The sequence below is a fragment of the Thermobia domestica genome, chromosome 14 (genome assembly GCF_964235325.1).
Source record: "Thermobia domestica chromosome 14, izTheDome1.hap1.1, whole genome shotgun sequence".
In the NCBI taxonomy this organism is placed as follows: Eukaryota; Metazoa; Arthropoda; class Insecta; order Zygentoma; family Lepismatidae; genus Thermobia; species Thermobia domestica.
Window position 1 is genome coordinate 56,656,967 of NC_137467.1, and position 25,299 is coordinate 56,682,265.

The 25,299-nt window shown below is 35.2% G+C and overlaps 1 protein-coding gene across 4 annotated transcripts in view; it reads left to right on the forward strand.

Annotated features, from left to right (window-relative positions):
- The window catches only part of POSH (SH3 domain containing ring finger posh), a 248,230-nt gene that overhangs the window by 217,700 nt on the left and 5,231 nt on the right, over positions 1 to 25,299 (forward strand). For 3 of the 4 annotated variants that reach the window (XM_081737938.1, XM_081737939.1, XM_081737940.1), the window contains exons 13-15: positions 553 to 713; positions 7,973 to 8,131; positions 22,882 to 23,043. In XM_081737938.1, the coding sequence (XP_081594064.1) occupies positions 553 to 713; positions 7,973 to 8,131; positions 22,882 to 23,043 (482 nt within the window). The remainder of the gene's footprint in view (positions 1 to 552; positions 714 to 7,972; positions 8,132 to 22,881; positions 23,044 to 25,299) is intronic. The other variant, XM_081737941.1, reaches the window with a different exon arrangement.

A 25,299-nucleotide genomic window follows, 5' to 3' on the forward strand; every position in this document is an offset into this window, starting at 1 on the left:
TTGCTGTAGTGTTCAAGAATTGGCACCTTGTTGTCCGAGACAAAGATAAGATGACTTCTACTTTAGCAATAGTGTTCTCTGTAACTGCAGTGAAAGACCATCTTGGACGCGAGGAATCTTTAACATTGGCTATAATGTGTTTGAACTTCTCAGTCCATTTTTAAACTTGTATTTGACTCATGTAGTGTCACTATATTGAACAGTCTTGCGGCGATGTATTTTAGTTGGTCGTACACCATTACTCAACAAAAATATAATGACTCTTTGCTGTTTCAATTAGGAACAATCCTGTAAGGGTTCCGTCATCTTGTTGAACTGTTTCCCAGCGTCTAGTGCGCGACCAGGCATGCTAATCTCAGCTTTGAATAGCTCTAAGGTGTCACCACAAAATAACACACACATTACAATTACAGTCGTATTTTAGATTTTCTAGACAACTCTTTCTTTATTTATTGAATGAGCCCTGTATACTGACTGATAAAATTAAGTCAAATTTCTTTAATCTAAAGCATGGTAGTTACTTCTATTATGTACCTAAAATTACATTTTCAGATGAAGGAGAAGAAAGAAAAGAGTTTAATTCGTCGGTTTACCATGAAGAGGTCCAAATCACCCCCATCAGCAACATATTCTATGGATAATCCAGTGTTTGAAGACGGTACTGTTGCACCACAGCCTGTACCCCCAGTCGTTGCACATCCTGTTCATGTCAGGTAGGTGAAACACCAGAAAGTGTAGATCGTGAAAAAGTTTTTTTTTTTCCTCATACACAGGAAAGGGACAGTAACATTACTTTTTAAGTTAATGGAAAATTAATTTTTAATTTATCATCTGTTTTATGATAATGTTTTTTTTTTTTTCTGTGCATAATAATGATATTAATAACCTAATTTTTCGGCTGCCATACTAAAAGTTACCGATCCTCAAGTTCTTAAAATCTGCACAAGTCTTGTAAAATAATTAAACCAAATATTTTAACATACAGTCGCAATAAACAAAATTAAAATTCATTTAATATCATTGTTTAATTTGATAACAAAGTCGCGAATTTAAGTTTTAAAAATAATACTTCGATTAAGTAATGATAAAATTCTATGTAAAAGAATTCCTTTTTAAAATCTTTATGTAAAATAATAATTGTTTATAGATATATAAGGAACATTAAGAGCCGGCATATTTGGTGAGGGAATTTCTGCGGTGAAAAAAAAAATCAGCCCAGTGAGTTTTTTTTTTTTTCTTTCTTTTTATTGACAAAATGATTCAAAATGTATTTTCTTGAAAGAAACTGTCATAGTACTCTCCTACGAAAAGTACTGTAATGTTGATTCCGTCAATCGATGGTCCTGATGAAAGTGAATTGTGACCTTTTTAAAGTTCTACTTCGAAAATTTTCTGCCTATAATTTCGACTACTTATGCTGTAGTCTTCGACGTTGCACCAATAATAAACTTAAAGGATTGGCGTACAATTTATGATCAAAAGTCTCTCGCAACAACTATATCCACAGAGATAATTGCATTACCTAAAATTTCCTAACCTATCGCTATTGGTGCTTCGTCTAAGACTGAAGCATAAATAATGGAAATTATAACAAGCAGAAGTTCTTAACTAATGCCATTGTACTTTCTTCAGCTATAGTATGTATTTCCTCGGTATTATTAATCTGTGGACCTTATTTGAGAAGAAATAGGTAGTAACAATATTCTATCGAAAGTATAAAAAGCCGTTAAAGAATTTACCACTTAAAACTATAGAAAACAAGATGATGTCACTTCATTCTCAGTTTCCTTCTCATGGAGTTCTCCTCTATGCTTGACAAGTTCCAGAAGGAAAAGAAATAAAATACTCCTCTGTGGATGCAACTCCCATTTTGACAGTTTATCATCTTGTGTCCTAAGTGGAGAAAAATCCTCTATGTCGCTTGTTACAAGTGTAGAAAGCTCCAAGCTTTAGCTCCTGTTTTTTTCGCAGATCTTGAGTAGTTGGGCGATTTTGTACGATGGAAAGAGGCAAAATAGATTTTTTCGCCATATAAGGCACAAATAGCTAACTTTTCAATTTTGCAGAAAGACCTTCAACTTTTTAGCTTCAGATATACTATATTATACTTCTCAAAGCAATATCATCATCAATAACTATTAAAAATTAAGATTTTGTCCGTTTTCTTGAAACGTAGAATAAATTTATCTATAGTGTATCCAAGTTGCTACCTTTTTCTATATGCTCATAATCTTTATTTTGTTACAATTAATAATTTAATAAAAATATATTAGAATTATATTGTGTATTAAACACCCATGACTAATCATTATATTATTCCCTCCATACTATGCTAGCTCTTAAGAACAACTAAAAAAGAGAAATATAATTACCACTCACTAGAAATAAATAAAACAAATAATCAAGTGATTTGCTTTGTCACCTGCCGTATACTGTTGAAGAATATTGCTATCCTGTGTCATGTCAATTTGGTATAACTATATAATAAGTCAACTAAGAAAAGGCCAGAAGTAAACTTTAGCTTGTTCTGATTTACAACTTGCCTTATAGCTCTTATTACTCGTAGGTGCATATACCTAGACTCAATAATTTTCACCTCACAGTGAATGACATTATCAAGATATATTTTTAAATTGTCAGTTCAGTACTTCGTGTATAAGAAGGTAGTTGGATAAACAGTGTAAATATGTAGAGGGTGTATCAAGCCTTATATACCTTATGCCTAAAGAGGTTCAATGTGGTTTGCATTGGTGATGTGGTACACATCCCATCTGAAGTCTCACCTACTCTACAACGTCTTCACACATATGGAGACGACCTGAAGATTTGTTGTGTCTTACCGAACATCCAGTTTCAATAAAACACTTATGCTACTAATAAGTAGAAAGTCTACTGGAAGGATCTTTACCATACTTTGTACGAATATTACGTTGCACAGTTGTCGCCGACTGGTTCTTCAAACTAAACTAAACTTAAAAAAAAAAAAAAAAAAAAAAAAAAAAAAAAAAAAAAAAAAAAAAGCTAGCACGCTCGGGATCAGCAAAGGCAGCTATCTTTGCTGCAAGTGCCTCTAGCGCTTGCGGTGGCTTGTTTCTGAACTAGTGTACTACGTGAGTCAAAACTTCATGTATTTTACTACAAAATGACACGAAAACCATGTCTGTAACATAAATGAATCAATCAATATAAATTTTTAAAGTTGTAAAGTCCTTTTTGATGCATCCTGTATATATACTTTGAATTAAGATTATTTCCGTAGTCTCACACACTGATTTCCCATTTTATACTATATTGAACATTTTTCATTATCTTGATAATGCTGTTTGTTGTATGGTGAAAATTCAGCTTCAGTATATATTCATTTATGAGTGATAAAAAGAGTACCTTGAGGCAAGTGATAATGCATTAAATACTCTTGCGCGTGATAATATTAAAAAATAAGCATTTTTCTTATGTTGCACTCTTTGATATAAACCGATTTCCTACGGACATGCAATATTCCCTGTAGCGATTTGTGACTCGTGTTAACTTGCTTTTCCCTATGATTTCATTTGCCATATAGCTTATTTGTAACTAAACACTTTTGGGATGTTTGAGATACTGGTGAAAGCATGCGACTAAGACAAAATTGAATTGAAAGTATTGTTGAACTTTTTTAAAACCCCATTTAATGTAATTTGTGTGTATGTGTGAGTGTGTGTCTTAATAACATTTTGTGTGAAGAAACATCTTGTAAATTGTTCAGACTACTAGTGGTAAAAATTGCAATAGTTGGTAACCAGACTGAGGTATGGCTGTTTCAATTCCCTATTAATACTGTTCCATTCCATTATTACTTGTGCAACACTGTAAATAGAAGATAAAGTAATTCAATATTTCTATCACTAATTCTGCACTTAGGGGCCAAGGTATCTCAGGGGTAGAGTGGTAACCTCTAGAGCGTGGGGTCTGGTTTGATCCCAACTATGGGCTTTGTACTGGACAAAAACGTATGCATGTTTTTTTTTTCTTGGTGTACTCATGTTTCCTCCCACTTTCTTCATTTCACCATCTCTTTCATTATCATCACCGTCCCCCTTACCTCGGAGTTTCAGTGTGGAACATTAAACTAAAAGAATAAAAGTCTGCACTTCATATGTACCGTAGGCATCCATTGTCCTAGCTGCTTAACCAGTCGGTTATTTCCCACTACTATCTGTCAAACTTATCTTTCATACTGTCATAGTACATTACATTTGGATCGTTGCATCCAATCTAAACCATAAATATTCAGCATTAAAACGTTCATTCACTGTGCGAATGTTCTTCCAAGAACATGGTCTAAATACAATAACTAAACCTCAAGCAACTAGGCAAACTACATTAATATGAATCTAAATTATTTCCACGACATGTACAGTCCGCAGCAAAAAACCTGCAACATGAGCGTGTAAGTTTATTGTGAAACTATGGCTAACAGCGCAGGGAATCAACATAACGTCTAAGTGGTATGAATCACGCCAGGAGGAATCTCGGCGTCCTCCCCTGCTCGTTTATTTTGGAGCAAAAAACTTTGTCGTTTCACAATAAACTTACATGCTCATGTTGCAGGTTTTTTGCTGCGGACTGTACATCTTAAACATTTTTCCGTCATTCAACAATTCTCTTTGAATAGATGGGGGTCAGTATTTACGAAAATTGATTGTTTCGTGGAAAAAAAAAATCTATAAGTATTATGAAGTTTCGTAGAGAACATTGTTTGTCAGTGTAAACAACGAAATTGTAAACTAAATATATTTTTATGTAGTATTCTTAATTCATTAAAACAAATATTAACGTATACTGTATCTAATTTACTCCAAAATCGAGTCCATTCTATAAAACATCATACATCATTATGTAAAATTTAATATATTCAGATTATAAATGCGGGACGAGAAAAAAAAGTTAAAATCATGTCAATGTCCAAATCGAACCTGTAAAATATATTCTAACCTACTTAATTCAATCTTCATATTAAAAGCCTACGTTAGGCAACCTGTCATGAGGTATTGATGGATGATTACACAAATCCAGTGACAATTTCAGTCACTAATCTGTGATTTTGCAAACCAAGTAGTTCAAATATGCCCATTTGTTTAAAAAAAAAAAAAAAAAAAAAAAAATACTTCGGCAGCAGTCATAACATTCAGTGTAAGTGTCTTTTCGCATATTCCCACGCGGTCAGTTTCCTTCATCTTAACCATGCAGTGTTGAACACAATTCATGTATTTGTGAAAGTGTATTCCAAAGATATTCGCAAGTACAAATAGAGTGTATAAAAGTTAAACGTCCGGTTGGCGAACTTAATTCATTCATTTATTAACAAAATTACAGATTCAGCCTATGGCTACTCTACAGTGGATATAACAATAATAATGATAAATCTCATTTATCAAATGATCAAACAGGATAAATAAATAAAAAAGAAGAAGAAAAAGACGATAGGTCACACAAAAATTGTTGTATTAGAAATATCTGGGTTGAGTCGTTTGTGAGTAAAAAATATTACGGATTCATTGCATGGTGTAATTTATTGTTATTTCTAAGGTGTAAAGTAAACGGAGCACTCTTTCATTGAAAGTTTAGGGAATTCTTTATGGAACAATTGGATATTCCGGGTATCACTACCTAACAGCGCTGTTCAGTCGCATGCGCAATGCAACAAAGAACAAATTAGCAATTTTTCAGTTAGGTAGAGAGTCACTTCACACGCTTCAGGTGTTCGAGAAATTTTGAAGATATGTCCTTACACAACGAAAGTGCGAAAAGCTCTGTTTTATTTTCAGTAAAACTCTGTTTCCTTATGTTTGCATGATAAAAGATGAGATTGGGGTCTGAAATTTGGTCTGCGGGAGCATTCTTTGCATATTGACCTCGTATTGTGTTACATTTCTCATATTTATGGGTCAGTCCATCTGCATGAAATAAAGTCTGTTGAGTTAGTCAAACCAGGTTTCCACCGCATTATTGACTTCAATATCCTCAAAACGCCAACCCCGTAAATAATTTATTTATATTTGAGAAGAGGAAGTAATCGGATCGAGTCAGATCGGATGAATTGTGTGGGTAGGGCGAAGCTTTGTAGCCAGATTGGCGTACAAAAGTGAGTGTTTCTGCTGCTCGATGTGGCAATGCATTGTCCGCTAGCAGCAGTACACCTTTCAAGACAAAACCTCGTCTCTATGCTTTGATGACATCTCGGAAACTGATGTAGCAGATTCCTGTGATTTGATTGTAGCCCCTTTTTGTAAGTAATCAAGATCACATCTTACTGTTCCTGAACACGGACAACATGTTCTTGTTGTATGAATGCTGCACTTTAGCTTTTTTATATTCTTTGTATTATTTTTTGGTGTGGAGTGATGAGGTATATTTCCATGTTCTAGTCATTTCTTTGTTTTCAGGGACAAATAGGTACACCCAGCATTCATCCATAGTCTTTAATTTGTTTATAAAAGCATCCTTTTCTTTGTGGTAAGGTCCATAATGCTTTGTACACACAGTGCACATTACTGTTTTTGAAAAGATGTCAACAATCAGGAAACCACCTTGCTGCTACTTTGCTCATATGCAGAATGTCATATAATACAGTGTGAATAGATCCCCTACTAATGCACATTTACCAAGCTGAACAATTAAAATATATCCAAAGCGTTGAGAACGCAGGGAAACTAAAGGTGTGGCTGTTGAGGACACTGTTGTATTTGTTGTATTCTCCAATCCCAAAGAAAGCGTGCGCTAACCTCGCTGGGACCTTGGCAATCGTTTGTAATGGAGCTCACGCTTGGCGCTACCGCCAGATGCGAAGTTGGCACATTTGTTCAGTTTTTGTACGCAAAAGGCGTTAAACTGGTTGAAATTCATCGCCAATTGACGGGAGTGTGTGACGAGTCGTGCATGGATGTTAAAAACGTCCGCAAGTAGTGTACGGGGTTTGCAGTTGATTGTACTGAAATTTACGACGGAAAAGGGAGGGAAGACGGTCAGTTTTGGACGAGACAGACACCTGCGTCCTAAGTTGAACGAGCAATTGGCCGGAACGCGTTTCAGTAACGATGGCGAGCTGAAAAATAAGTTTGAATGCTTCTGCAAACACATGGGAGCGAGGAGGTATGACATGGGCATACAAAAACTGCTATAACGCATTCAGAAATGCATCGATCAAAATGACTATTACGTAAAGAAATAAATAAATGTACAAGCTTTAAAATGATGTACACATTCTAAATAAAGATTTAAAAAAAGAAAAGAAAAGAAAAGAAAAGAAAGAAAATAGGAAACCTTACTTTTGGGATTACCTTCTTATATCCAAGCTTTAGCTGCTTCAATTTGGCTAACAGACTTGGGCCAACCGAACACCTGCCGAACCTGTATACCTGCCGAACACACTTGAATTCTCTCTGCCAGTGTTTAACTGTGTCATAAGGTGTACATTATTTACCGTGCACAGCCCCATCTTTTCATGTACCACATGTGCCGATTCGTCTTGAAGATAAAAGAACCTAATCACATATCAGTGTTCAATGTCCAATGTTGCCCAACATGCTGCCACTTTTTTTTTTTCCTCCTCCTTGTTGTGACATGTGTGAAGACACAAATTAGCACACTTTCTATTGAGATGCCAACCTAACATCGTGCAAAGTTTAAAATTCCTAGCGTATTCCTATCATAATGAGGGTGAGAACTTTCTGCTTGCCCTCGTATGGTAACATTTGCATAACTCCATGTTTTAATGTTTTTTGTGTTTGTATTTATTTAAGAGCTCAATAGAATTTAAAATAAATAAAGCAGAATCTAACGTAAGTATAATTCCATTCTGAATACTGACTGTTGCAGTTTTTAAGTTTTCAATTCTGAAACAATTTGCGTGATGTGTTGTGATGTATTTGTGAGTGTGTATATGCGTGGCGTGTTGTGTATTTAACCCATTGTGTCACTGTTTGCATCCCAGGTCAGGCTCCTGCCCAAGTCAGCTTCTCCAGACATTGCCATTTGATGGTAACACCATTCCTGAACCCAAACACCATCGCCTCTTCTGCTCGGGTTCTCAAAGGGTCAAGCACAAAGAGAGGCCAAATGTTGTCATGGCCAATCTCGTTCTATTCGGAAGGTTGGTCCCTCTTCACCTTTTGCTTTTTGTGTTTTATTATTACCAAGATAACGCTTCATGTGGGATGTTTCAGAAAGTAGAAATCCTATTCGTTACCATTGCGGATGGTAATTTCTCCTGTATATCACAACAATAATCCCTAAAATTGCCTTACACCCCTTTATTTACGTAACAAGGAAAGTTGCTGTACATTTATGCTTGTGCCTTCGGATTTATCCATTTTATTGAGTGGAAATGAAAGAAGTGTCCTGAAAAATAATTAAAATGTCACTGAAAGCATGCTTTTTGTTTCTTTTCAAATATTACATTGTGTATATACTCTACTAGATATTAAAAAATGCAGCAGCAGCAGCAAAAATATATCGAATTGACTCTATATCTGCAGAATGTGTAGAAAGTGGAAGAACAATAGATTGATTAGTTGTGCAGCTCCACAGTGCGTCACGTACGCCCCTGGCAATAACAACCAGAGTCGTTATGATTTAAGGTAGCATTTATTCCATGACCATTTGCTTCTAATACGCATTGACAGATTATTGACGCAGTTGGGGTCGCTTTACTTCAGGTTCTACGCGGAGGCACTGAACAAAATAACATGCAATCGCACGATTATCCACCGTTTCCTTGGCCGGCGTATTCACACTGATTCAACACGTTTGGCCTGTGATTTCGCGCCGCAACCAGAGATCATCATCTGCTAAAGTTAGTGAGCTTTAGCAGTGCGTCAAAAATCAGAGATTCATCATGTCCCGTTAGGATATATCCTTAGTAGCTTTGCCTGTCACGCTTCTGGACTTTCGCGACGCGGTCACACATCTGCAGAATAATAAATGTAATCATTTCATGTGTATCTTAAACTACCTGTCAGCCACGTTTGGGTCTCTTCTTCATGGTGTTGCATTTTCAGAAACTTTCAAAAATAATGTTTTTAAAAGCGCAAGTAATATAGGTGTAAGAAAGAATTCGAAAAATGTTATATATAAATATATATAGTGTCTCCAAAGTTCCCTGACATAGGGTAACTCAGAGTTACGACAAAATACGAGTACGAGTTACTATCAGAGTTACGACAAAATATAAGAGGAGAAATCGTCTCCAAATATGATGTTTTCAATCTAAAGTGAAGGAAATTTTTAAATCAGACGAGCTCTGTAGGCTGTACACTCTTATGCGATCAATGTTAAATTAAAATGCAACGTTGCTATTTACCTGGACTCACAAGATAAGTGATGAAGTTACTTTTGACATAGGGGCACAGTAACTTTATTCACTTTTGTGGTGGATCCAGGTAAATGGCAACGTTGCATTTTCATTTAATATTAGGCGCATAGTGTACAGTCCGAAGGGCCCGTCCGATTAAAAAAAAAAATCCTTCACTTTATATTGAAAACATCATGTTTAGAGACGGTTTTCCCTCTTACATCTTGACGTAACTCTGACAAGAACAGAGTTACTCTGTGTCAGGGGACTTTCGAGACACCCTGTATATAATTGGAATAATTCCATCAATGTGTGTATAACGATACAGTCCGTACTCTTGAAAAAGAAGAAAAAGCGGTTATCTTTCAAGTTGTTGCTCGAATAAGTAAATCTAATTGCTCGAGTTTTGCGTCAATAATGATAATCATCTGCCTGATATTAATCATCACTTCATTACGAATTTTATTTATTTCAACTTCTAAAAATTACCAAACAATAATTTTCTACCATCTGTTACGAAATAATAAAACAGAATTTACTAATTTTAATGAATTTTGATTGTCGCAATAAAAACTGTTTGAAAGAAACTATTTTATTTCTGATATATTGATTCGGTTTCATATATATATATATATATATATATATATATATATATATATATATATATATATATATATATATATATATATATATATGAGATAATGCAAATACTGCGGTAGGTGTTTGTACGTGACTAGTACATGAAAAGAGTTCATATAAACATATATCGCGAAACGCCTAGTTTTTGAGTAAATTGGGGAAAACGAGTAACAACGAAAATCACCATGTACGTATTCACCGATTTATTACTAGTAGTACCAATAATGAAAATACATGTTTTGGCGAATGTTTGTATGTCATCAAACACAGGTGGTAGTGTCTCCAGAAACTGAAGGAAAGTCTGTCCCTTCAGGTTATTGTCTAGGACGATTGGGCCAAAGAGTATGTCATTCACCACGACACACTACACATTAACCGAGAAGCTCTGCTGGAAATTTATGGAGATTATGGCATGCGGATTGGCATCACACCAATAATGCCAATTGGGGCTATTATTTAGGCCATCTCGCGTAAAAGTAGCCTCGTTGGTGAACATGATGTACGGGATTAAGTGCTTAAGTTGCGTTACCGATATACAAAAGGCCACACGTTTCGATCCGTCACCATTATGAAGGCTTTATTCACGCTGGAAATGAATGCAAGCCTATTTCTACTAAGGTTCTCCACACTGCCATATGAGACCCATCTCGAGCCGACGTGCTATGCTCTTAGTACTTGTTGTGGTGCCAAACATATATCAGGTATATATATATATATATATATATATATATATAGATAGATAGATAGATATAATATTTCTCCCAACAGCAATAGAGGGTCCTCGGAGTTACGAGCGTTCCGGAATAATTATTTAAACACATTGTAGTTATCCGAATTGCTAAATTCTTCATTATCTGTTAAAACTTAATGTAATAGTAATAATAATATTTCCCTTTTGCTACTACTACAAGCCTGCCACACCATAATATTTCACAAGCTTGAGTAGCAGGTCAAGTTATACCAGCATGCCAAGCTTGATCTACATCAAATGAGTTGGATTAAATTCATATAGTACATATGCAGTTGTTGATTTTTCAGGAAACTATCTAAGAACTTCACATTGCATTCATGTGAATGTTATTTTAAAGGAAAAAGGAATCGCCTTAACTGATAAAGGATTTGTACAATACCGAAGTTAATTAAATATTAAGTTTTTTAATAGGGCCTTGGTCAAGCAGTATATTTTCGACATGTTCTTACAAGGAAAGAACATGAACCTGTCAACGGAACTTCCTAATTAAACTAGTCCATTCAATAAACATAACAAAGATATGCTCATGCACAAAAAATTAGGTGCCATGAACAATGGAGCAAGTCCCTGGGAACCCATTAACCCCTTTTAGTATAAAAAAAATCGTAGACTCGCAGAGAAATAGCTATTGCATCAACACTGGTCATTGGAAAGTAATGTTTTATAGTTCATTCTCTTCAGCATGAAACAAGCTGTTCAGAGGTGGTATGTATTGGGACCCCTAACGTACTTGAACAGGGAAAACTGGAAGAATGTCGGGAATATACCCTCCAGAAATCCCTCCCATCAACCTTGGATCTCTCAAGAGTGGCCCCAGGTAAAAGCACACAATCCAAATGTATTTCAAAAAATTGTATAGGGATAAGAAATGTGTCAAGTTTTGTATTGATAGACGGAATAGATATGAGGGGAAAGCTTGTATACCAATACACTCAGCAATACAAAACTTGGTACACACATTTCTTATCGCCTATAGTATTTTTTCGAGATATAAGCAACACATTTTAAAATCCGAGATCCTCCTACATCAGGAGTTTTTAGTGCATTAACTAATGTTTGTTGTACTATGGCGGTATGCAAGGGGCTAACCCAGTTCAGGCCCCTCTCCTTTAGTGCAGTATGTTCTATTTGGAATCCCAAATGTTACGACGTTTTAAAAATTTGTAACAAGTAACTTCGTTGCTCCTGGAAAAAAAATAAGAAAACCGTACTTTTTTTTTGATGGGGATGGCGATCATGTTGTCATCCATATAAATCAATACTCATCAGATAGCGAAACCGAGAACATGCTTTAAACTCCGAAAATGAGAAATTTGAAATTGCTTATTTTATCAATTTATCTGAATCAGAATTTCGATTATAATAATCAACCAGGTGTGTCTAGTGATTTATACGAAATTGATTCCAAGTTGTGCAAACAACAACAAGACATTATTATTATTATTATTATTAATAATAATAATAATAATAATAATAATAATAATAATAATAATAATAATAATAATATACAAGAGAGATCTACTTCGTTGAATGAGTTGTATTTTATTCCTACTTTAAGTCTTTTTTGTTATTGGTGTGCAACATTGAAGAATATTCAAAGGAAGATTAGGCTAGTCTTATTTCTTCCTCCTAGTGACAATAGAAAGTGGCTAACTCTTTGTGATAGTGGGAACATCCGACTCATAGACAGACTGTGCGTGCGTGGCCGCTAATACCCTTTTGACATATTTACTGCTAATAAAAAATTGGTTATGTTCCTAGGTGAGTGGAAGAATGTACGGCTGTTCAGGGAAAGGACTAGATAGCGTAGTAAGTAACTCATTGCTATAGCAAACCGGGTAGAGTCTCGGTCCAGCCGTGCGGTCTTTACTTTTTGTATATACTTACCATTAAAAAAAAAAAAAAAAAAAAACGAAATATAAGATAAGGGTAATACTTTATACGGTGTTGCTGTACGTGCTAAAACATGCCAATATAATTAACCATTATAGGCTAATAGATTGAAGTAATGAACATCAGCAAGTGTGATCAGTTGTGCTATAGTTAGCTTATTACCTCGTGTAATATAATGGTAGTATTTTTACCTGTCCTAGATGCATATTTAATTATAATTAATTGATTACTCATCTGAATTATTCATGCACGTAATAAGTAAACAAACTTATAACTGAACATGCAAGTCACCTTGTCTCGTGAGAGAACGGGGATTTAAGTAATGCTAATATAGTTCAATAACCGCAACTATTCCTAGTCTATCATTTTATTGTAATCAATTGACTAAAAAAAAGCCAGGTTAGCTGGATTGGTCTTCACAACAATTCAAACTATATACGACAAAGCTAGACACAAATGTCTGCATAATAATTGGACCAATCGGCTACCGTAATTACATGTACATTAACGTAATATCAGTCATACATAAATATGCGTGTGATAAACAGCATAAGCTTCTGATAATGAAACAAAGTTACAGCCCAACTTTTCTAATTCTGAGTAAAATTACACATGATTTACGTAATTTAGTAATTTTAAATAAAATAATTGTCCTGGCGCATAGGCCTAAAGTGCTGAGGATAATTTGATTAAACTGATGCTACTACTGGTGGTCATTTTATGCAAAATAGAAAACAACAAGAAATAATACCAACTTATAAGTGAGTATCCATAATTGAATCCAGTGGTAAACACAGTGCAAATATTGAAAAGCGACTACAGAGTCGGTACTCGAACGCAACTAACAGAGTCTCTTCGACTGCATGTAATCAACTCATCCTCTGGTAGAGTTTACCGGAGATTATATACACATTTGTTTACCACTTTCGTCCTCATGTTCTCTATTTCTGGACTATCCTAACCAAGAAAAGTTATTTTCTGTGACGTATGTTATGGAAGTCCGTGTTTCTCTAGTCACAGTTATTTTGCTGAACGTATATATTTTTCACTACACAAATAGTTTGTTTATACTGGTTTCCCTTTCACTTGATATGTTGATCTCTTAAAATAGTTTATATCCTTGTTGTATTCGTGAATACTCTTTCAAAACCTCTTAAATTTTGTTAAAAACTTTTTTTTTTCTAGCCGTGTATTCACGTAATATTTTTTTCTCTATCTATCTGATGAAGTATTTAGCAATTTTTTTTAGTATCTGAATATATGTATAATATATATATTTACACGTGTGTGTGTGTGTGTTGATGTATGAGAATACTCGGGCCAAGTAGGCATTGTGGTGGACGAACACTTTGTATTGGGGTTTTCTCGGGGTTACCACGATTCCTCTCTCTTTCAACATTATCATCCAACTGTTCGTCACCGTCCCGTTTAGCTTTGGTGCATAACTGTGGAAAGTTAAACTAAAGAAAATTAGTACAACAAATCGGATATATGCTACAGACGTGATAAGCATTTCAACTAATTTGACCGAAAGTAAGTAAAATCAGTGTTAAGAAATTGTTTTCAGTTGAACTTATGTTTGGGAATTATTTCTGATACATGTACAATAATTCGTATCCTAGAAAGGCTAGAGTCAGAAACATTAAGCCAGTCATGTGTTGTAGCTGAGGAATTAAGTAATGCATGCAATTTTAAAAATCATGTATTGCTTGTAGGAAACTGAATTGTTGGTGCTTTTGCGATCAAATTTTGAGCGTCTCTTTTTTGTTTTTAATCATGTATGCGTAACAATATTGCTGCTGTCGATACTGCTGACAGTATTGCTGTTATCGATTTATTTCATGTATTTCGTTTTCGATTGATATTTGCTAAAATATGGGGGGAGAAGTTGCAATTAGATGCACTGCAAATTTTGGAATACACTGACTTTAAAAACACTTTCTCTGGGGTTAGGAGGGTGGATATTTGCTTTAGAATAACAGTTGTTCGCTTGTTTGCTTCATACGCTGCTTTTGGACACTTGGCCTTACAGCTGCAATTTACATAAAAGTTGTAAATTTTTTGTTTCTATTTTTAACATAACTATGGTAGTACAGATTCATTGTAGGCACTTCTGCTTTTCTCAGTGCGAAATGGAATATGGATGAAATACTGAAAGTGAAAGCAAGAGCAACTTTTGTAAATGGTGGGACTCTAATGAGTAACAAAGATGAGCTTGTTTATGATGTAATTTCTTTACTAATGTTAGTATTAAAAATAGCCATTAATCATTCCAAAAGTTCTCACTTTGAAGTTTCAAAACTTTGTGGCAATTATTCATACTTTATCACACATTCATGATGAGGAGCATAATTGATTATTTTTTTATAAACTATCGTAAGCTAAGCATTATTTGACTAATGCAGGTGATAAAGTCAATGTAGTTTACTAGATCTATTAACATATTCCCGAACTTACTTTATTTTCTTATAACCTCATCTTAACAATGGAAAAATGGAAAGTTCAAGTTATACCTAATGATATAGATTACTACCAGATTCTAATTCTATATCTCACGATGTGGACACTGGTGATCTTCTATCGCACAATGTAACTACTATAAATTATACAATAGTTAAGTGCACTTGTTCTTTATAACTTACGAACCATACCTTATTTTCTGACTAATTATTATAACTCAACACCAATTAATATATAGTTCAATTAATATAAGAACTAGTCACGAACATTAAACAGATTGTACGAAAGTATTCTAACGTAACAAACTAATATCCAAATCAATCTATTTGCAATCAGTTCCTATATTACTATCTATCAAAATTTTACATCGTCATGAACTGGACTGTTTTAAGGTAATTATTATCCCTAATTCCTTAAGTTTATTTGCCAGGAACATGAATAAATAAATTGAAGGCAATGGGCAAAATGGGAGATAACCCTACGGATATAAAATCATGAATGCTCTTTAAGGTTTGTGGGGGGCGCGGTGGCTCAGTGGTAGAGCGTTCACCTCCGGTGCTTGGGGTCCCTGGTTCGATCCCAGCTCGCGCCGTGTGGACTTTGTGGTGGACAAACACCGTGCTCGTGGATTTGCTCGGGGTTCTCCCGTTTCATCCCATTTTCTTCATTCCAACATTTCATTCATTTCTCATCATCACCGTCTCCTTTAGCCTAACCGGCATAAGCGTGGGACGTAAAACTAAAGATTTCATTTTCTTTTCTTTAAGGTTTGTGTAAAGGGACAAGTTTTGCCGATAGATGTCACTACAGACTTCATATCTCTCTCGTGTATTTTTTACCTTTCATGAAAATTCACGATTTCTCTTACAAATTTCAACATAGAGACTTCAAATTTTTAGAGAAGGAACTTCATAACCTATCGAAGGCAACAATCCGTGTCGATTTTTTATTTGGAAATTTTTTACATTGTTGAAATGGCTTGATTGCTGAAATGGATATCCACACCTTTAACAGTATAACTGTTTCAACAATGAAGAAAATTTTAAATAAAAAATCGGCACGGATTGTTGCCTTTGATAGGTTATGAAGTTCCTTCTCTAAAAATTTGAAGTCTCTACGTTGAAATTTGTAAGAGAAATCGTGAATTTTCGTGAAAGGTAAAAAATACATAAGAGAGATACGAAGACTGTAGTGACATCTATCGGCAAAGCATGTCCCTTTACACCAACCTGAATCCTCTCAGACAGTAAATTTGAAATGTAATTGCATTTACTTTTAAAGAGGGTAAATTGACGTATTTTTATCGTACATTAAGATCAACATTCCTTATTAGCACACGAGCTATGTATCTAGAATTACAAATAAAAAGTATAAATATTAAAGGAAAAAAAGGAAAGACAGAAAGAAGCACAATATGTACATTTCTTTTTTGTATCACTAAACTAGTTTTGGGATGTTTTAAAGGTGCGGGCCAACTCGCAGAGACGAAGGAAAACAAAGCCTTGATAAAAGTATATAGTGCATCAGATATTGTGTATAATACTATAGGTACGAACAGACTTTTAATAGGAGAATGTTACCTAACGCGGGAGCTCTATAATGAGCACTTTCCCCTACTTGGTCATCAGATATGCGTTCTGTCGACCGCTGATGAAAAAGCAGTGAAAATAATAAAGCGTATAATTAATTGTGATACAAAAATGGAATAATAAATTGTAATAGTGACTATTATTGAACAACAGTATACCATTCTATCTCCGAAGACATGGGCGCCGATCCTGGGGGCACGGCCTCCCACCTTCCTAAAATTTGCTTGAGCACTCCCAGTATCTGGATATATTTGCTTGAATCATTACTGGGATATCTAACAACGAAGTACACATACCTGAACTCCCTCACCCCTAAAGTTATACAGAAATCGGCGCCGCTGCACGCTGTACTTCTTGCTGTGCTTGCTTCTCACTGCTTAGTATATGATCAGCTTGAAAATCACTGATCGAATCGGAATGAAAGGCCTACAGTTTGAAAGAGGGGGGGTACTTACTTTCACACACACACATGTCATCCTATTTCAAACTTATGTATTGGCTTTAGAAAAACAATACAAATTTGTTACAGTATGGACAATAATTGAAGATGCCGTAGAAAATAATGTAAGTGCCAAAAACAATAGTTACTGCAACAGTAGAGACAAAAGGTAGTAAGTTGTGCCCAAGCGTCACAAAATAGAAAATATTGCTTAAAAATACAACCCAGCATATAATGAAGCTATGTATGAAAATCTAACTAAGGCATAAACGTATTTAAAAAAAATGCAAGGTGGCACTTACATTGTTTTCTATATCGAGTCTTCAATTGTGATTACATCAAAGATTTCGTTTGGACTCAGTGATAGATCGTTTTCTCTGGTGCGTGGAATTCTTGGTTCTATTCCATCTCCCATTAAGTGAGCTTTGTGGTGGACAAACACTGTATGTGATTTCCCGGGATTCTCTTGTGTCCTCCCACTTTCTTCATTCCACCATTTTGTTGATTATAATCATCACCACCTCTCTTAGCGTCGGTGCATATAGTCGAGCTTTTTGCATAGCTTGAATACTGACCGGAGTTGGCTTTGCTGAAGGATGGCTGACGAGAGATGTTACTAATGACATGTATCACAACCAGAGGAAACTTTGACATTTCCTCTTTCGAATTAATAGGTGTTGCATTCAATTCGGTTAGCCGTTTTCAAACTATAACAATTTGAAATTAGATGAAGGCCTTACAGACAAATAGAATTAGTACTATTTTTGTATTCTTAAGGAAATAATAGTAAATATTTCGGATACTTTAACGAGTATCTATTATCGAAAATTGTAGAGGCTTAAAACATATTCAGTACTAAGATCTTGAGATTTGAAGCTTTCTTTTCATGTGAAAATCCTGGTGTTGTGTATGCTTTAAGTTTGTATAGTCCGCGACAACAAATATTCGATAAAGTATCCAAAATATTGGCCATTATTTCCTTAGGAATATAAAGAAAGTTGGTACCAGTTGTATTTGGTAACATGTATTATATTCACTCGATTATTCATTGGTTTGACACTGTCTGTACATCAAAACCGGAAACGAATATAAAGATACAGATGAGGACTTTGTGAAAGGTGTCCAACTTGTTAGATATGGAATCTTATACAAATATATTTCGTATTAAATATGTTACCATGGTTTGAAACGGGTAATGTTCAGGTAGCAATATGTTGGTTAAGGGAGCAATATGTACCATTTCGTATGAATGCTAGTTACTAAGGAGCATTTAGCCATGCATATATCAAGATATAAGCTCTTGTGCTTGCATGCAAGTGTTCTAAGAAGAATAAAAATCAAATATGTCTTTATGCTATAAGACATGACAAAATGTTTCGCTTAAATCTTTCAAAGCCTTGTCAGTTTTTACGCACATGCCATATATGCTTCCGCAAAGTATTGCTTTTAAGAATGTAACTTAATCTGCATTAAATTTCTTCCTAGCTGCACAATACTTGTTAAAATATTAAAACATAATCTACTTTCTGAAGCAAACCACATGTTATGTAGAATATTTGCTGGTTTTGTGTAGCTTTCACATGTTTGATATTTCTTGCTGCACTGATAATTATGTGTATGGCGTAGATTCTGCATGCCTTGTATTTTTTCACAACACATAATGATTTATTTAGCTTAGTGTTTCTAAGTAATATTAAACTTTACATATGTGTTATAATTGACTCTTCCAGGTGTTTTCAACGACAAATCTTGATAATGTATAAATTCCTAATACTCTTTGATTGGGTAATGCAAGTACTAAACAATGAAGGAAATAACTCTAGCATAATTTTACAGAAATGGTTAATTATTGGATCAGGAAGTTATGGGAATTAACCAGTAGAATGTGGTGAAATCTGTACTGTATATTAGTAATTTTACCCTTTTAATCAAAACTAGAAGCGAATACATATAACGTGTACTTTATTAATCATTTATTTCCAACGGAATTGGTAAGTGGACATTATTGTTTGTATCATGGATTCCGTGCGCCATTCAAAATTTTATGTTCTTTACAATATTTAATTATTTAAATGGTAATAAAAAAAGTTTTCAAAGCGCGATATTTACTATGTGTGTTTGTTTTCGTTTTGCATTGTTTATTCAAGGGTCATTACAAAACATTTAAAGAAAAAAAGAATTTCTTTACTCTGTGTCGTTACTTTCATCTATACTGTAAACTAGAAGTCCATTCTTCATCTCTTTGGAATCTTTTGTGCAAGTCTATATATCAAAATGCACTTAGAGTGCAGGTAGAAAGATTTAAAAAAGATGTTGGGTGTTCAGTATTTTTTTAATGTGACTGTGTCATTCAAAAACAACAAGTAGAAGACTGTTCTTCAGTGTTGTAGATTCGTAGAAAGTATCTGTCTGTTTCTTTTTTAATTGTCGCAGTATTTCAAGACACTGTCCTATTAGTTTATCTCTTCCGTTGAATTAAATGTAATTGTCAAGTACCAATTAAATAATGGAAAGTAGCAAGATTCATAAATTAAATGTCACTCATTAATTATGCCAAGATTTTATGTCAGGTTGAATTTGCTGGGCCTGTTTCTCAGTTCATTACCAGAGTTGTTACAAAAGTTCTAAGCCTACCTATGAACGGAGCAGCAGAGAATTATGGATGGTGTTACTTTCAACATAGTCCCCTGACAGGTCAACATATTTTGCCCATCAATGTTCAAGTGTGTTAATGCCGCTGATAAAAAAATGATTTGTCGAAGGCGTGTAAAATTTCATCCACGGCATGCTTGACGTCATCTTTAGTGTCAAAATGAGTACCTTCCAACTTCGCTTTGAACTTTGGAAAGAAATGAAAGTCAGAAGGTGTCAAATTAGACGAATACGATTAGTAGTGGGACCAATCCATAGCCGCAATCGTGAAATGCTGCCATTGCGATGACAGACTTTAGGTAGGGGCGTTGTCTTGATGGAGAAGCACACCTGCTCTGTTTCCTACGACGTTTCTGCGTAATATTACTACGCAGCTTTCGCAGAAGACCTGTATAGTACTCTCCATTCATTGTTTGTCCCTTTGGAGGATAATCCACCATCACTGAATCTTCCGAATCCCAGAAAACTGTAGCCATCAATTTTCCAGCTGAGGGCACTGACTTGGCCCTTTTCGGAGGGGGAGATGAGGATGGTTTCCACTGTTTGGAACTTTGTTTGGACTCGAGTTGGTAATAGTGGACTCCGGTGTCATCTACTGTTATAAATTGAGTGCGAAAGGCATCTGGATTTGCCCGGAAGAGATGAAGATTGTCCCTTAATGTTGCATCTGGTGAATTTTTAATCAGGTGTCAAAAGTTTTGACACCCATCTTGCCCATTCCCAGATGCTGGGTGATAATTCGGTGAATGCATGCAGTAGGTAAGTCCACTGTCTCAGCAATCTGTTTGATGGTTATTCGCCGATCATTCATGATTATTTCATGCACTTTTTTCATTGTTGTCCCGAATTAGTTCTTCCATGGGCGTTATCGATTCTGATGGAGTGTCATTTTCAATAGAGGTTCTCCCCCTCTTAAATTCGGTGAAGGTTCTCTCCCTCTTAAATTGGGCTGCCCATTTCTTCACTATGGCACATGAAGGGACACTTATCGCCGAAAGTAGCAACCATGTCTTTCTTGTGGAAATATTTAGTAAAGCTCTTTCTTTCGGGGCCCGTTACAACAGAATAAAAGTCGTCGATATTAATACTAAATTTGATATGAATAGGAAAGTTCAACAAATACAGCCTAAAAGTATTACAGGTCTAGTTCTAGTATTTTTAGATTAGTCTTAAAATTTATGTAACAACCCTATTAAATATCTTTTCAAGGGTTATTTGTACAATTTCACTGGTCGTGGTATCGAAGAATCAAACGCACCTAACGTTTTTCAACACCAAGATTCATGAACTCAGTTTAATGTGAGATTCAAGCTACATGAAGTCTTATTGGGAATCGAACCTGTCTCACGGACAAATGCTAACCATATAACCACACCACCATTCATGTATGTATAGTTGCTAGCAAAAGTACTTACTTGGTTGGATTGAAGTTTAAAAGTCTCTTAACAGCGATGTTGTATGAGATGTAAACCTACAGCTTAATGTAGGAATCGCGTCCAGATCATTCTCGGTGAAGGCACGTACGGTAACCACAGAACCACGAGGGAGCCTTGCCAGCAGTAGTACGTTCCTGCCAGTACATATTCTTTCGTTGGTAGCTTTTGAACTGTTAAAGTTTTCTTGTATAGGAAAAATGTAAGTGTTCGTTCGTTACGGAAAATCTTATTCAAAATGATTAATAATTCCGAAGTTTTTGGCAACAGAAAGTGCAGGGGGATGAGTAAGTTTCGTAGGAGCCATAAAAATTCATACCCATTCCGTATATTGACTTCCTCATTAAACACAAAAACAGGTCAAGAGCGATATGTGCTTTTTTTCAACAGGTGGATCAATATACTGTATATATAGAACTTACACGAATTTTCTTACTCTCGCATTAAAGGAGACTGCTGAAGTTGGTCCATTCTTTTCCAAATTCTGACCGGAGAGTAAGTATAGATGAGGATGTACTTTCGTTGATGACTGTACAACGGAATTTTTAATAATCTTAGTACATGCTGTTCTTGACACAAGAGGCTGTTTCATCTTTTCCTCTTTCATTCGTTGGGATTTTTCATTATTGTTTCATTGTGAAATTTTGTCACTATTAAAAAAGTGACCAGTGAAGTTTACACAATCGTGAGTTGTAATACAAGTGACATAACTGCTTGTAGCATGACTGTGTAGTAATGTCATAAGATCTTCACATCCTGTGTTAGAACGTACCCAGTTTGGTCATGTGTCGAATAACAAGCCAGATTTTCGTCATTATAACTATAAAATGGGTTCGTCCAAGTCAATTCAATGTGCAGTTTCTTTGCAAAGGAGGTGAATGTCCTTCAGGCGTTTATCATGGGATGAATATATGTATATAATATGGTAAACCTTGAATGTGATAGTTTTTTGTTTTACAATTTTGTTGGTTCTTATTTAGATGAGAAAAGTCTTTTGTGGACTTCCATAACTTTTAAAACAGTTAACAACATTTAAAAGTCATTTACATACTCAAACAAGCTTCATTGTACACATTACTCATCAAATAATAAATGTTTGAAGAACAAGCATCATCGTGGAAGTAAACTGTGTAAGTGTACATGGAGGCGACTTGGACGTATGGCTTTCACAAAATTTTGTCTTGCTATTTTGAAATACACTCCACTTACACCTCTTATTTAAGAAATGATGGCTTATGACACATGATTAAAGGTAATCTATGGTGGACGGATTGTGCACACTTCGTTTGAAGAATAGTAGCACATTGTAAAAGACGTTACTTTTCATTCTGCTGCAATATTATAGTATTGTTTTCGTTCATTGTTTGAGACATTCTGTTGACGCAGTGAAATAAAGATTCTAGCTTGTTATTAGCTCCATGAAAGTTCTAAATTAGGAATTCAGTCCTCCATTATTTGTAAATCTGGACAATTTTTTATCCGTGCTTTCTACACACAAGTTCAGGAGTTCATGTTAGTCAAGGGTAATTCACCAGATGTCATTAATGAAGTGAGGTAAGTAAGTGATAATTGTTTATGACAAACTAGTCGGTAAACTTAAAGTTACGTTCTGTTAGTCTTACTATAGAAATCAGTATTTATGTTCAGTTTCGAATGTTGTAAGCAGTAATTAATATGTATTTTGATAATGTCAGATCTAGCCCTTCAAATGGTGGTGAGAACACGGCTTCAGGCAGTGGTGGTAACAGCGGGAGTAGCAGCACGAGTGTTAGCCATCGGAAGTCTATGTCTCTTGACGCTGGAAGTGGAGAAGGAAATAGAAAGCCAAAACAGTTGGTGCCACCCGTGAAAGAACGGTATAGTTTTCGGTTTTGCATTTCTATACCTATATTACTTTACTGTACTTTACTTTGTATTGATGGTGAAAAGTAGACCTTTCCTTCTACAGTTTTCGTGAAAAGTAGATCTCTCCTACAGCAGTCTTAGTGAAAAGTAGATTTCTTCTACTGCACTCTTGGTGAAAAGTAGACCTGCCCTGCTGCAGTGGTGGTGAAAAGTAGATCTCTCTTACTGCAGTCTTCGAATCACGTTTTATCCGACCTGCACAAAGGCTTATCTAATTGGAATTAACGTACTCTGAACCAAAGATGTTCAAACCCACGAGCCTGGTTTTCGTGTTCAATAATTGACCTTGAAAGTCAGGAAAATTAAAGTGAGTCAGGGAAATACTTCCAAATATGCCGAAAGTCAGGAAAATTCGCTATATTTCACAGAAAAGTCAGGAATTTTGTTTTTTAAAGCTTCCTACAGAAGATATGAGGAACACTTCAAGGAATCAATACAGATTGAAAAAAACAATAAGAAAAAGGCTGAAAGAACATTTTCAGAAATAACGAAACTTGATGAGCGCTAAAAGGTATTAAAACTTTGAAAGAAAAAGAAGAAATTATTTTTTTAAAAAAATACTACAGGAAAAAAAGTTAGGTTTGTTGATTGTAGATAATCAAAGAGATAGACCAAATTATAATAAATGTTTGTTTATTTGTTTTCAGTTCAGCGTTCCTTTCAGCAGCGAGACTATATAAGACATGGGACCTACAGCTTAACGTGGGATCTGAAAAGCATGAGTTCCCACTGGAAATCGAACCCGGGTCTCCTACGCCAAAGGCGCTTACGGTAACCACTTAGCCACGAGGGAGCTCATGTTCATTTATGTTTATAAGTATATTCAGAATGCGAAGATATTAAGTTTATTGTTAGTATATGATTATTGTTTGGTACTAATGCTTTATTATATTCCAAATACGGGAAGTTCGACTCAAGTATTTGCAGTAAGAAAGTAAGCTTATGCTGTATTTAAAGAATAAAAAGGGGGAGCGTTGTACGGTTATGGTGATTGTGGAGGTCGATTAAGAATAAACTTTGTAAAATAATAATAATAATAGCAGGGTTCCCACATTCTGGAAAATCAGTGAATGTAAGGAAAATCAAAACATGTCAGGGAAATCATGCATTTTGCGTAAAATATCATGGAAAGTCAGGGAACGTAAATGTACTCAATTTAACATTGTTTCCTCTCTATCAGTTGTACAGATTGAAATGTAAAGAAGACCACAATGATACAACATTCCCATGATGATAATGCAGTGTTGCTATTTCATGCTGGGGGAGTGAAGTATTGTATATATATATATATATATATATATATATATTTGTAAGTTAGAGAGTGGGATAATTGATCATGTAAAAGCAGAAATCGAAGTATGACTTGTCATCTTCGTAGACACCGGTTTTAAGACAGAAAAGCTAGTGAAATAACTGAAAGCATCAGGTAAAAATAAACTAGCTTTCAGGCTTGACTGTCGAATCTTTTTGCTGGGCACAATCAAGTAGATTGTGGAAAGGAGCCCTCTGAAGTACAAAGTGTTCCGTGTTCTATCAGCTTTGGACCCCAGGCTACAAAAGAACAATCCTGACCTTGCTCAGACTAGGATGAAACGAATCCTACAAACTCTGCATGAGCATAACAGAAAATCTGATTCTCTAGCTGAGAAAGCTGTGTCAATTTATGTCTCTCTGTACTGAAATTCAAGGGTCTCATGACTGCAGAAAATACGAAGAGAAGATGGGCAACATCAGGTTAGATGACTTCTTTGCAAAAGTAATGTCCAAGAAACAAGAATATTCTGATTTGTGGAATGTTGTGAAGTGTTTAATTTCATCCCATGGCAATGTATCAGTGGAGGGTGGGTTCTTAATCAATAAGACACTCATTGTAGAAAACCAAATCGAATATTCTCTGGCAGCACAGAGGCGGGTGCATGATGCAATTATGTACTATGGTGGTGTGGAATCTGTTCCTGTTGATAGAAGAATGCTCCTCTCAGTTCGTTCAGCTCGGAGACGCTATAATGAATACCTTAAATAGAAACGAATCTAAAATGGAGAGGAAAGTAAAATCAGAGGTGAAGAAAGAAAACTAAGTCCTGAAGTTAAGAAATTGAATTTAAAAAAAGAAACAACTGGACTTACGTTACAAACAAGAACAAGACGCTGTCATAGAAGAAATTCAAGAACTGAAAACAAAATAATAATTTGTTTAAAAAAAAAAT